The sequence below is a fragment of the Jaculus jaculus genome, chromosome 3 (genome assembly GCF_020740685.1).
Source record: "Jaculus jaculus isolate mJacJac1 chromosome 3, mJacJac1.mat.Y.cur, whole genome shotgun sequence".
Classification (NCBI taxonomy): domain Eukaryota; kingdom Metazoa; phylum Chordata; class Mammalia; order Rodentia; family Dipodidae; genus Jaculus; species Jaculus jaculus.
The window spans coordinates 133,044,124-133,057,834 of NC_059104.1; the positions used below are offsets into that span (position 1 = coordinate 133,044,124).

General features: G+C 40.5%; 2 protein-coding genes across 2 annotated transcripts in view; both read right to left on the reverse strand.

Moving 5' to 3' along the window:
* Fam189a1 (family with sequence similarity 189 member A1) overlaps window positions 1-13,711 on the reverse strand; it is a 455,203-nt gene that overhangs the window by 120,622 nt on the left and 320,870 nt on the right. The window lies entirely within an intron of this gene.
* On the reverse strand, window positions 10,080-11,446 carry Nsmce3 (NSE3 homolog, SMC5-SMC6 complex component). The gene has a single exon (XM_012948677.2). The coding sequence runs from the start codon at window positions 11,361-11,363 to the stop codon at window positions 10,425-10,427; it is 939 nt and encodes a 312-aa protein (XP_012804131.1). The 5' UTR covers window positions 11,364-11,446; the 3' UTR covers window positions 10,080-10,424.

Genomic DNA, 13,711 nt, shown 5'->3' on the forward strand with positions numbered 1-13,711 from the left:
GACAATATGACTCCCTGAGTAGCAGCTGTTTGAACTCTCCCTTGCTTCTCTGGCAGCCTTGAGCAATAGGACTTCCAGTTAACCAACTAATCAGACTACTCTTCTGCCAACAGGGCTATATATAAACACTAAATGAACACCTTAAAGAGACTCCATCGTGATCATAGCTGCTTATTCTGGCTCCTGAAGGTGAAGCCCAAGACAGCACTATTTCAAACAACTGACACCTATCTTTTTACAATTCAAGCCTCAGTGAACTCCAAATGATCCTATAATCATTTCTACCCAGGCCAAAGTGGAAGTAATCTACCTAGTGATCTAGTTAGAAGGACTGCTTGACTGGCAAAAAGGGACAAGGCTGGGCTGGGGAGATGGATAAGAGAGCTTGCTGCACAAGAATGAGGACCTGAGTTAGATCCTCCATACCTAGGCAAAAAGTCAGATGTGGCCCCACATGCCTATAACCCTAGTCCTTTGGGGACTGGAAACTAGAGAATTACTGGGACTCACTGGTCAGCCAGTCTGACTGAAAATGGAAGCTCCATATTCACGGAGATGCTGTGTCTCAAGAAGATACAGGGGGCTGGAGAGATGGCTAAGTGGTTAAGGCTACCAAGCCTAACGACCCAGGTTCAGTTTTCTAGTACCCACATAAAATCCAGATGAGCAGAGTGGCGCATGCATCTGGAGTTTGTTTGCACTGAATGGAAGCCCTGGTGAGTCCGTTTTCTCTGTCTGTCTCTCTTCTATCTCCCTCACTGCCTGCAAATAAATAAATAAATATTTTATAAAGAAGATACGCTGATGAATGATTGAGGACTCCTGACATTCTGTTCTGGCCTCTACACATGTGGACAGAAGGGCATGCATCTACACACACACACCCCTTTATTGTGATTTGTGCATGGACAACAGTGTGAGTTTTGCTGTGACTGGTGTACAAAATTTTCCTCTGGGTGTATGAGCAGACTGTGTGGTTCACTTGCTGTGTCATGTGGGAGACACTCTCTTTTGTTGTCTCCCCTGATATTGCAATATTAGGGCTAATAAAATTCTCTACTCATTGCCTCCTTTTAGTGGAGTGGGCTGAACTGGTAACACAAGGATCTATTAAGGAAGGAGCAGCAGCAACAGTGGAGGTGCAGTGAGAATACAGCATCACAGGAAGAGGTAGTGGAGCAGCCTGCACCTCCAGGCACAGAAACAGTGGAACACCCCACTGCTGGACTGCTGACAACGGGGGGAGTTGAGTAGCCTTCACACCCCACTGGCAGAAGCAGCTTCACCACTCTCGTCCTAGCTGAGGAAGCAGAGCTGAACTGAGTGGTCAGCAAGCCAAGCTGTCAAGTGCTGTGGCTGGCTGGCTGATGGCTGCAAAAGATGCAGAACCCAAGACCAGTGGCCAGCAATAGCAGCAGTCATGGGGGCAGCAGGAATGGCTGTGCCAAAGCAGCAGTATCTGCCTTCTGTGTGGCAGCAACTATGACACTGGCCATGGCAATGAGCAGCAAGCATGGTAGGAACAAGAGTGGTGGCAGATATAGAGAGTCTGGTAGAAAGCTGAAGGACAGAAGACTGTGCAGAGCTAGAGAAGATAAAGTGGAGGCCCCAGTGCTGGAGGAGAGCACAGAGTTAGGGTCAAGGGGCTTCGACATCCCAGGCCCAGGAGCCGTGCCGCTGGCCACTGAAGAGGTATGAGGAATCCCAACCTAGCTTGGCCTGGAAGCTGTAATGGAAGTTACTACCAGCACTAAGGAATCCCAACTTCCCAAGACTATAAAAGAGCTGCGACACGGTATAAACATGGGGCAAAGATCACTCAAGAGGGAATGCAAGAAAGATACACATAGAAGTTGTTCAGGTGAAGAATCATATAGCTGGCAGAAGAAGAGTTCAAGTGCAGATTTAAGCAGTCATAAAATTCTGTGAAAAAGAAACCGGTCTGTCTGAAAGACAGAAAGAGAGAAGAACAAAGAACAATTAAGGAAGCTAAGAAACCTAAGGAAATCCACCAGTCATAAGAATATATAGCTGAGGACAATTTCAGAGGAGGTAGAAAAACAGAGAAAGTGTTTGAGAACTAATGGTTAACAGATCCTAAAATTTAATGAACTCATGTATACTCATCTAAAAAGGTGCTTAAGGAGAAACTCACAGATCCACAATTAAACATGTAATACTACCAAAGACCAAGAACATGAATATTTTAAACAGTGAGCAGCGACTTTTAAATGAGGGTTCTCGGTAAGACTAACAGATAATTGATTAATAAGATCAACCGCTTGTGAGACAGTCTTATTTTAGAGACAATGGGATAACTTATTTAAAGTGATATGGGCAGGAGGTAAATAACCTATCAACCCTGAATTCTGTATGCTGTGAAACTATTTTTTAAAAACTGAAGGCAAAACTAAGACATCTCCAGATAGAGGACAGCTAACAGTGCTCAGCAAGAAAATCTCTCAGAGGGCTGGAGATATAGCTTAGTGGCTAATACACTTGCCTGAGAAACCTAAGGACTCAGGTTCAATTCCCCAGGACCCACATAAGCCAGATGCATAAGGTGGTACATATGTCTAGAGTTTGTTTGCAGTGGCTGGAGGCCATGGAGTACTCATTCTCTCTCTCCTTCTTTCTTTCAGAAATAAATAAAAATTAATAAGTAAAATATTAAAAAATAAAACCTCCCAGAGATCTTCCAGGCAGAAAGGAGAAGATATAGGCAGTAACTTAAAGCAATATAAACAATATGAACCAATCAAGATGCTTGATTGTTTTTAAAGCTATGCAGATAGTCTAAAGGGGAGATTATTTTGTTTTAGCTTTTTACACAATGTATAAGAGAAACAAGTTAAAATATAAGCATGTTAATGGTCAAACAGTATCCAAAGATGTGATTATAACAGTGATAACAAAACAAAGGCTAGACCTAGGGAAGGCAGGGTTAATGCTTCTGATTATGGCTGGGGTCAGTTCAAACAAAGTGGACTGGGATTTCAGTGCTGCTAAGGTTTGCCTGTGGTTTGTCCTCCAAAGGTTTATGTGCTAAAGTTTAGTCCTCAGCATGTCAATACTGAGAAGTGGTGGATGCTTAAGACATGGGGCCTAGTGGAAATGATTAGGTCTTTGGAAACACTGACCTTAGAAGGGATCAGCATAACTCTTGAAGGACCTGTTAGTTACCATTAGAGTGGGTTGTTATCAGGACAAGACTGTCCCTCTCTATTCTCTGCCTTGTCAGTTGGCCCTTCATTATTGCACGCGTCCCTAAAATGTCATCCATCACTAGGCCTTCACCAAAGACTGAACCTATAGGACTGCCCAATTTGGGAGTTGTGGACTTCAAAATTGTGAACTAAATATACTCTTCTTTATTAACGATATATCCAGTGTCAGGTACTTTGTTACAGTAATAGACAAATGTCTAATACAAATGTGAACTATAATCCCCATAGTAAATACCGGGAAAACAACTAGAAGGTATATAGCAAAGTAGAGGAAAAGGGAATATGACAGTGCACTAGAAACAGTATACCTACCACCAATGAAAAATAATTTAAAAAACTAAGACACAAAAGATAGATGAAAATAAAATGGTAGATTACTCTAACATCAGTAATCACTTAAGATATGACTGACTTAAGTACATATTTTGTAGTCAGAGATGGTAGAATAGTTTTTATATTTTGTTTTTTTTTAAATAACCCAACTTCATGCTGTACCTAAGGCTAACTTTTGACCAAAACACACAAAAAAGTTTAAAATGATAGAATAGAAAAACTATATATTTCTGCCAATTAGTAACCATCAGTAAACTAGTGTGGTTATACTAATATTCTCAAAATAGACTGTGTCAAAAATTAAGGTGCAGCCACAAAGGAACTGGTGAGATGAGTAGGAGCGCTGCTTCCACAGGGGGCTAACGACTTGCACCAGGGTGATGGAGATAGATACTGAGGACACTCAAAACACATCAAAGCAGAAATCCAAAAAGCAGGCTTAAAACACACTCATGGTTCAGGGAATTTTGCCAAAGAGGAGGCAGAAAGAATGTAAGAAAAAAAGAAAACAAACAAACAAAAAAATGTAAGAGCCACAGATTTACTGTCATAACTCATAATCCACAACCCCATGGGGAGCACCAGCCCCACTGAAGAGGGCCCTCAGTGGAATGGGGGCAGGGAGGAGGGAAATGATGGCACCAACACATGATGTGTTCACAGAAAGTTCCTATTTAACAACAACAACAAAAAATTGTTATAAGGGACCTAAAACAGGATATAATGCAGCAATAAAAGTGTCAGCTAAGGAAGATATAATAATTATAGACAAATGCATCAAAGAAAACAGAGACCAAGTCCTCAAGATATGAGGCAGACAACATAGATATCCAATATTAGTAGAGACTTCAAGAATCCACTTTAACTATGAAGAAGCTTCAATGGAATATCAAGGAAATAAGGACTTGAAAAATGCCATGGTACAGTGAATAGACATGAAGAACATTTCAGCAACTTCAACTAAATACACATCCCTAAGTGCCAATGCATCATTATCCAGAACATACCTGTATGTGTATATACATACATACATACATACAGATATATATGTATATGAGAGAAAGATAAAGCAATTCGTAGAAAACTATAAAATATTGAAATCACACATAATAACTTCCCTCACAAAAATGGAATAAAGCTAGAATCAAACCAGAAATGGAGCATGAAAATTAGCAGTACATCAAAGAAGAAATCACTAGGAAATTAGAAAAAGTTTTGCCACAAATAAAAGTGAGAACACTGTCAGACTATATGGGAGGGAGAAAGGCAGTGAGGAACAGCAAACCTACAGCAGTAGATAACTTTTCAATACAAAGGATCTAGAAAACTAAGAGCAATTAAGACTAAAGCCAGAAGAAAGTAGGAAATTTGAGACTGGAGCAAAAAGATCCACAATACAGTCACTAGAGACCATCAATAAAGCCAAAAGTTAGATCACTGAAAATACCACTGAACATGGTAAGCCTTTAACCAACAAGCAAAGACATATACAGCTAAAACCAGAGATGAAAATGGAGGCATTAATATCAACTTCACAAAAATTGAAAAGGATTGGAATAATATGAAGAATCATACAATAATATAATAAGTTAAATATTTGCAAGAAGTTGGCAAATTTTGAGAAAGAGCAGATTTTCCTCTGACTAAATTGTACTGCACTCCTCCTTGCCCTTTTCTCAACTAAACCTCACCCACAGACTATATAAACTTGAATAGAATATTGGTTTTTGGTAGTTCAAGGCCACATTATTAGGATGACAAGGGCTCTCCTTAGCATGTCTGCCTGAGAAAACTCTAGATGCCCTAAAACTTTACTGTTTGTCTTACCCACACAGGAAGATGGGGCTCCTGCCCCCAAGATACTTTAGAAATAACACCACAGCTTTCATAACAAACCCAGATTGTGTTCATATACACTAGATTACACTTTTTGCAAATTTTAATCTTTCTGACTCTATCAAGCTACTCCAAACACCTGCTCTTCCTGATTGTCCCTTTAAAGTGTCCATCTCCTCTGTACCAGGCTAGACTTTTCCTCAACTATAAAAAATACTGTAGAAAGGCATCCTTATTATTTTTAGCTGGAGTTTGGCCTTTTCTTTCGTAGAAATATACATACTAACAAAAATGACTTACAAAGAAATAGAACATTCACATAAAATTAACCTGAAATGAAAATCTTACCAATCTAAAGATAAGATAGGACCTGAGTTTGACCCCCAAAACCCATGTAAAAATGCCAAGTGTGGTGGAACATTTATAATTCCAGCACTGTGGACAGAAAGACAAGCAGATCCAATCTAGCTTAAGTTCCAGGCCAATGAGACACTCTCCAGGAAAAAAAAAAAAAAAAAGTGGATGATGTTCCAGAAGATGACACAAACTCAGGTCCTCATATTTGTAAAACAAGCATTTTACCAATTGAGCTATCTCCCCTATCCCCAGTGTGAGTATTCTTGCCTTTCAGAGGCACAGTTAAAATATCCATAGAGACTATGTAGCATATGGACTCTAATAACTTGGAGTAGGTCAGAGATGTAGACAAAAAAATTACCTATGTGCTAAAATTATTATATTGAGTGCTTGGCTAGCTCAGTTGGTAGAACATGAGACTTGGAATTGTTACCTAATTTTTCTACTTGTTTAAAATGCTCTACAGAATTTTTTAAAAGACATATTTAATTATGACTTATTTTTAAAAAAAGGAAAAGTACTGAACTGAACATGGTGGTACATGACTATGACCTTAGCATTTGTGGAGGCTAAGGAAGGGGCCTGGGTTCACTGCCAGCCTGGCAACACTGCAAGACTGCCAAAAGAAAGAAGGGAAGAGGAAAGGAGGGAAGGAGAGATTAAAAGGGACAAATTAAAGACAAAAGCCATTTTATCAGTTTTCACTGGCCAAATTGAAAACAATGAGTGGTGTGTGTGCCTGTGTATACTTATGTGCGTGTGTGGTATAACCTACTGGTTATACAGGTATACCGATAAAAACAAGTGAAAAAACTGAAATTTTGATAAGGAATACAACACCTAGTTTCAAAGTACCTCCAACACAAGGCGTTCACTATAAAGAGAATGAAAGCTTTGCAGTAGAGACATGGCAAACAGCACCTGAGCCCAGTTATCAAAAATAACAATCAAACTAAAATTGTATATTACCTGATAGGATACAGACAAGTTACTAAGCTATTGAATCTGTGATATTTCTGCCAAATGACAAACAATTTAAGTTCTATCTGGACATTATAAGTCAAATCATAAGCTAATGGATGTTCTGAAGTAACAAACACACAATCACAGGCCTAGATTCCTCAAGGGTCAAGATCCTGAGGGCCAAGGAATGCCGGAAGAACTGTTTGAACTTTAAGGAGACTAAAGAAACACAGAACATGAGCTCATCACTTCACAAAACTAATCTTTTTTGCAGTGTGCTTGCAACTCCTCTGTAAGTCTAGAGTTCTCTCTACATAAGGTAGCATAACCTCAAAAATTAATAGTGGCAATACCGCATAGGGAAGTTGTCTATTCTGCTTTATGTCAAAATATACAAAATTCTAATTTTAGGAAGAGATATTAAAAAACTCCTTAATAAAAAGTGGTTTGCTAGGAATACACAATGGTCAGATATTAGAAAAACCTACCAGAGTAATAAAAAAATCTTCATATTAGCAGATGAATAGCCATATGATGAAAAGTCACATGCTGTTTCTATGCATCTCTAAGTAAGCTAGGAATAAGGAAATTAAATAACCCAACTGAAAATACTCATGGGAAAAATACCTAAGTTAATGACAAAATAAATAAATAAGAGTTATTTCCTGGCAGGTGTGATGTCACATGCCTTCAATCCCAGCACTTGGAAGGCAGCAGGAGAATAGCTGTGAGTTTGAAGGCAGCCTGGAGTACAGACTGAGTTCCAGGTCAGCCTGGCCTAGAGTGAGAGCCTACCTCAAAAAAGAAAAAAAGAAAAACAAAAAGTAAGTTCTTCCCTTTAAAATCAGAAACAAGAATCAGTACTGTGCTTGAGGTCTGCTGTTACTTCTTTTCAAGAGCATACAGCAGCTTCAGCCCAAGTGAAACAGATAATATTAAAATAAGGCGAACTTATAATAGTAGCAAACAGATAGCAAATGAACTTACTTAGCCCTGGCTATAAATTAATTATATATGGGACACTGCTATATAATAGTTAATCTTCTAAGTATTGGTAATAAGCTATCCATCATAAGAGAAATATAAAGATTATACACAGATTTCATCATACACAAAAACATAAATACAAATATCAAAACACTGAACACTAAAACTGGAACATTTTATTATAATTATCAAAAGCCCTTAACTATTAATAAATAGGATACATAAAATTCAAATTAATCTGTATGACAAAACAATTAAAAATGTGCAAGACATTTGCTACTGAATTCAGAAATGTTCTTACAAATCAATCAAAATAGAAAAATGTCTAACATGGAAACCCAGTGGTCAGGAGGGACAGTAGGGGCTGGGAAGATGGCTCAGTGGTTAAAAGCGCTTGCTTGCAATGTCTACCAATCTGGGTTTGATTCCTCAGTATCCATGTAAAGCCAGGTAAAGTACAAAGTGGCACATGCATCTGCAGTTCATTTGTAGCAGCAAGTGGCCCTAACACACCCATACTCTCCTACTGCTCACAAAAATAAATAAATAAATAAGCTGGGTGTGGTGACACATGCATTTAATCCCAGCACTCAGGAGGCAGAGATAGGAGGACCACCCTGAGGTTACATACTGAATTCCAGGTCAGCCTAGACCCTATCTCAAAAAGCCAAAATAAATGAAAGGAAAAAAAAATGCGTAAGTTAACTGTGCAAAACATTGGTGAGTAAAGGCTACAAGTTTAAGGGCCATTGCCAAATTGCTCTACTTGTACAGTCATAGGACTGCCTGAGGAAGCTCTGTATGTACACTTCTTGCAAATAGCAAAACACTGTGGGTAAGAGCCTGTCTAGACATTAGAGGGATAAGCTGCTATTATTCCTGTTGTGATAAAGGACACAATGCCATTTAAAATGACCTTTCTGTGAAAGCCCTCAAAATAAGATCCTATTTTCTTTCTGTACACAGATAGTAAAGTTATAAAATACAGGGAATGCTACTGGACTCATCATCTCTAGCACCTGATAATAAAGGAGGAGCTAGAAGGCCTCAATCTGTTCTCTTAATATTTTGTATTTTGGCCTGAGAAAAAAAATAGTATGTTGATAGTAAATTCTTAACATCTCCAGACAGTAAGGACCTAATTATTATATTTATCAGTTATATCTGAGGTAATAACTGCTGGGTAATAACTCAATATACATGACAACTTGAGTATCAGGACACACCAACAGGTACTCAGTAAGGTAGGGAGCCACTGGACAGGTTTGTACCCAGACATGAAGTGCAGGTCAAGAAAAAATAAAACTGTAGTCCTTGGAGGACATAAACAGAAATCTACAAAATCAGTAAAACCCAGTAGGTGCCACATTCCTCAATACAGACTTCTCAATGACACTGAGCACAGTGCTGACAAGATTAACCCGGATTTACTTTTCCCAATGTGAAAATATTGTTTCATTTGGTGATTAGAGCAACTCCCCTCAAAACTATACTTACTGAACAACACATATTAGGTTCTGTGTGTAAACAGAATTTGGCAGTTATGGGGAAATCCAGTAAGCTTATAAACTTTTCTTCTGGCTCATTTATCTAGCTGTTAAAATCATTTTCCCCTATTTTACAAACAAATCACAATTGAGACCTTATTAAGTTGCTACAAATTACCTTGCTGGTATGTATGCAAGAGCTGCATTTCAAGTTCAGTTGCATTCAAAAGCCATTGTTTCCTTGCATTGTCCTACAATGTTCTCTTAAAGACCAGTGTGAATATGGCCCGAACTTTGGCTAGTGACAGCTCTTTTTGAAATGAGGTAGAATGAGAACTAAGAGTAGCTGTTCCAGATCAAAAAATGAAAATTACATTAAAACAAAAATTAAAGAATTAAGCAACTAAACACACCAGGGACTTTGCTAAGAACTTTACATAAACTTCTATAATTTACCACACTGGAACACAGAAGAGAGGAATGGGCCCTTGATAGGTTAAGAAACATTCCTTATGTCAGAGACAGGATCTGCACCTAGTGTTCTATGCAAACATGTGAAACCATGTCTATAAAAACACTATTTACCTTAATAAAATGTAGCAAAACATCTGTAGAAGATGCTGATTTTGAATCTTAAAATTCCCTTAAGGTCGAATGTTTACAAAAGGGAAACAAGAACTAAAAAATAAAAACAATGAAGCTGGCCATGTTGACTCATGTCTGTAATCCCAGCACTGAGGTAGGCGATAAAACCCTGAGTTTGAGGCCAGCCTGGGCTACAGAGTGAGTTCCAGGTCATCATGGGTCCTGCCTCAAGAAATAAACAAAAACACCTCAATGGAACAAAAGGCCAATGGCAGAATTAAGAATCATAAACATAAAAAATTAATCTGATAAATAATATAAAAGTTTTATTGATATAATAAAGATACAGGCAATTGTAAATTTATTTTCAATTTTACCAAAACTTTTATTTTCCCTACAAACTGGGCAGCAAAACAACTTACTTCAAGGCTTCTTTTACATATATGTGAAATCACAGCACAATATTTCAGTTGAGTTTTATAAGACTGGGAATATCTGTATAACTAAAGATAGTAAAATAAAAACTTTTTTTTTTACATATGAAGATTTAGAAACAAAACCAAAAACAATAAAAGATCAAAACTTTGCAACGTATCCCAAACTGCATACAACACGTCAGCCTAGCATCCTTCCTCCAACCTGCTTTCCCCTATTCCTTCGCTCGGTGTCTTTGGGTCCCAGACCCTTGTCCCAGTCCCTCGGAACCCATCTCAGAGTTCAGGAGACTTGCCGGGGCATTGATCGCAGGTCGGGCCCGCTTCTCCTCATCTGCCAACGCCTCACAGTACTGAGCGGGCCAGTCCTTGGGGTCCTGCTTATGGATTTTGGCCACAAACTTGAGAACTTTCATCTTGCTGGTTTCCAGGTTGGTTCGCGGGCCCCACTGCAATTCGTAGTCTACAGGATCCGTGTGGGGTATCCGCCGGTACTCCAGGTAACGCTGTCGCACAAAGTCTTCCGTAATCAGTTTCTTTGGATCCCCGAAAACTAAATGCTTCTTGGTGGGGTACACTCCCAACCGACGCAGGAAGTCCCAGACTTCGGTCTCGGTGATGGTGTTACCCTTCATGAAGATGAGCCCTAAAACAATCATGAGCAGGCCCGTGGTGGGCGTGCCCTGGTCGCCCCTCACCTCGGCGTCGTCCTCCATGGGTTCCAGGGTGTTGACGAGGATGTAGCTGTTGCTCTTGGGCTCCAGCTCCACCAGCTCGTACCCGAACACGTACTGGAGGCGCTCGGCGGCCAGCTTGAGCAGGTTCGGGTAGATATCCCGGTAGTCTCCGATGACGTGCTTCAGGATGTCGGTGCGCTTGATGGGGATCTTCTTCTGGTCCTTGATGAGCAGGAACTGCACCAGCTCGGCCACCTTCAGCTCCAGCTGCTTCTGGGTGCGCGCGCCCGGGGCAGGCGCGGAGGCCGACAGCGACCAGCTCGAGCCCGGGGTCTCCTGCGCGCTGCCGGGCCCGCGGGACGTGCTCGGCGTCTCGTCGCCGCGGCCGCCTCTCGGGGTCCGGGCGTCTCCGCCGCCGCCCCGGTCCCGGTCCGTGTGTGGGCTGGGGCGGCCCCGGCCTCGCGGCTTGGACAACATGTCACCGGGCGGCGGGGCGCGGGCGCGGAATCCGGCGGGCCTGCGGCAGACGCCTGTGGTAAACGGCCAGCAGCCGCGGGATTGTGGGAGCGCACGGCAGGCGCGGCGTGTGACGTCACGGACACTGCGCGGTGCGTCCGCGCGTCAGGGCGAGGAGGCGGGGCGGCTGCGCGGCTATTGCGCATGCGCAGGCGAGCTGGAGGTCACCTCGGGTTCAGCCGTGTAGTTGACGTGTGATTGATGGTCACGTCAAGCCACATAGACGGAAAACAGGAACCAAAACTCCAACTGTGTGGGTACATTGTAGGACACACAGGTTTACGGCCGTTTCATAGCCTGAGTTTTTAAACTGGGAGCATTTGTAAATGGAACATAAAGGGTAAATGCAAGGAAAAATAGAGAAGACCGTGGGAAATAAAGCAAAAGACATTTACTTCTACACCAAATGTGGCCATAAAAAAACCGGAGGAAGCCGGGCGTGGTGGCTTACGCCTTTAATCTTAGCACTTGAGAGGCAGAGGTAGGAGGGTTGTCGAGTTCGAGGCCAACCTAAGACTTCATGGTGAATTCCAGGTCAGCCTGGGCTATAGCGAGACCCTACCTCGGAAAACAAAACAAACAAGACCTGCAGGGTTCTGGATACTTTTCCTTGACAGAGTTCATACCCTCCTGGCCATTAAAACCGTTTAATTTTTCTGTGGTCCCTCTATGAGTAAGATGACTTTCTGGCAAAAGCAGGGCTTCTCTGTTTCCATGCTTACATTGCATTAGACAACTCTGAGAAAACCACACAGAGTGTTGCTAATGATGTGTTTTAACTTGGTAAAATGAATTCATCTCTTGGAAGTCATGCTTTAGGATACTGCCCTGGGCCCACACTACAATTTTAGTGGAAATTAGGAATGCTACAAGCAAGAAAACTTGCTTTCTCAAGAGATTACCACTTAATTTTGAGCATCAGTGAGCAGGAGTTACAATAATGTGCTTCTCTCAAATTTCCTCAATCCTTAGCATATCAGCTTTAAATTTCAATGAGAAAGAAAAGAGAACACAGAGCTCTCACCGGCTCGAATCTGTGATGTGTGCAGCTTGTATGTTTTTAATTGTGCAACTCTAGTAGCTAAAATGAGTCATTTCATTAACTCAAACTATCAGCAATCTGCTGCCATTGCCTCTACAGATTTTAGCAAATGTGTTTCTCACCACTTACTGACTAAAGAAGAAACTGAATTTCTTTGTTTTTTTTAAAGCTGTCCAGAAAGTGGGTAAACTTTTCAAAGAACTAAATCCAATTTACTTCCTCTTAATGGAAATATATTCTTTTAAAATTTGTTGTTGTTGTTGTTTTTCAAGGTAGGGTCTCATTCTAGCCCAGGCTGACCTGGAATTCACTATGTAGTCTCAGGGTGGCCTTGAACTCAAGGCGATCCTCCTACTTCTGCCTCCCGAGTGCTGGGATTAAAGGCGTGTGCCACCACACCCAGTTCTAATTTTTTTAAGATCTATTTTTATTTGTTTATTTAAGACAGGGAGGGTGGGAGGGAGAGAATAGGTGTGCCAGGGTCTCTAGCCACTGCAAATGAATTCCAGATGCACACAACACCATGTGGATCTGGCTTACATGGGAACTGGAGAATGGAACCTGGATCCTTAGGCTTCACAGGCATGTGCCTTAACTGCTGAGCCATCTCTCCATGAAAGCAATTCAGGGCACATTATTTGAATAAAACACATCTTACTAAAAGTTCATTAAATGTAAGTAGCATAAAAGTTTTGTTTGTGATTTTGTGATAAGTAAGTTATTTTATTTCTTCAAGATTAACATACCTATCTTTTACCATGGCAGCTTCTTGGATTGTACATGTTTATGCCCACATTCTTCCCAACTCACAAGCATACCAACCACACAAAATGTACTGGAACAATATTACACTCTCCTCGACTCTGCTTATTAATGTATGTAAAGTAGCATGTGTTTGTGGTGGTTGCTTCCCATCCTTCCTGTGGTGTAGACTAATTTATTTTATGCAATGACATTTTGTAGTTTTTAATCATCTATACCCAGTGAATCTTTGATTAATGCATTTTAATTAGTGCATCTTTGATTAATATTGAATATTTGATATTTTAATGATATATTTAGTGGCTAGCATGTTCAAAATAACAGTGTGGTTTTCAGTTGATAGAAATAAAAATTCCTCCAAAGAAAAACTTTTGTTTGTAATTCAATGTGAAAATGCAGTCTTATAGTGGCACTGTAATTTCAATACTAAATGCAAAATCATATTCCATGCTGTGATACAAGTATTCTAAAATCTGGTAATTATGAGTAACATTAGCTTTCTATT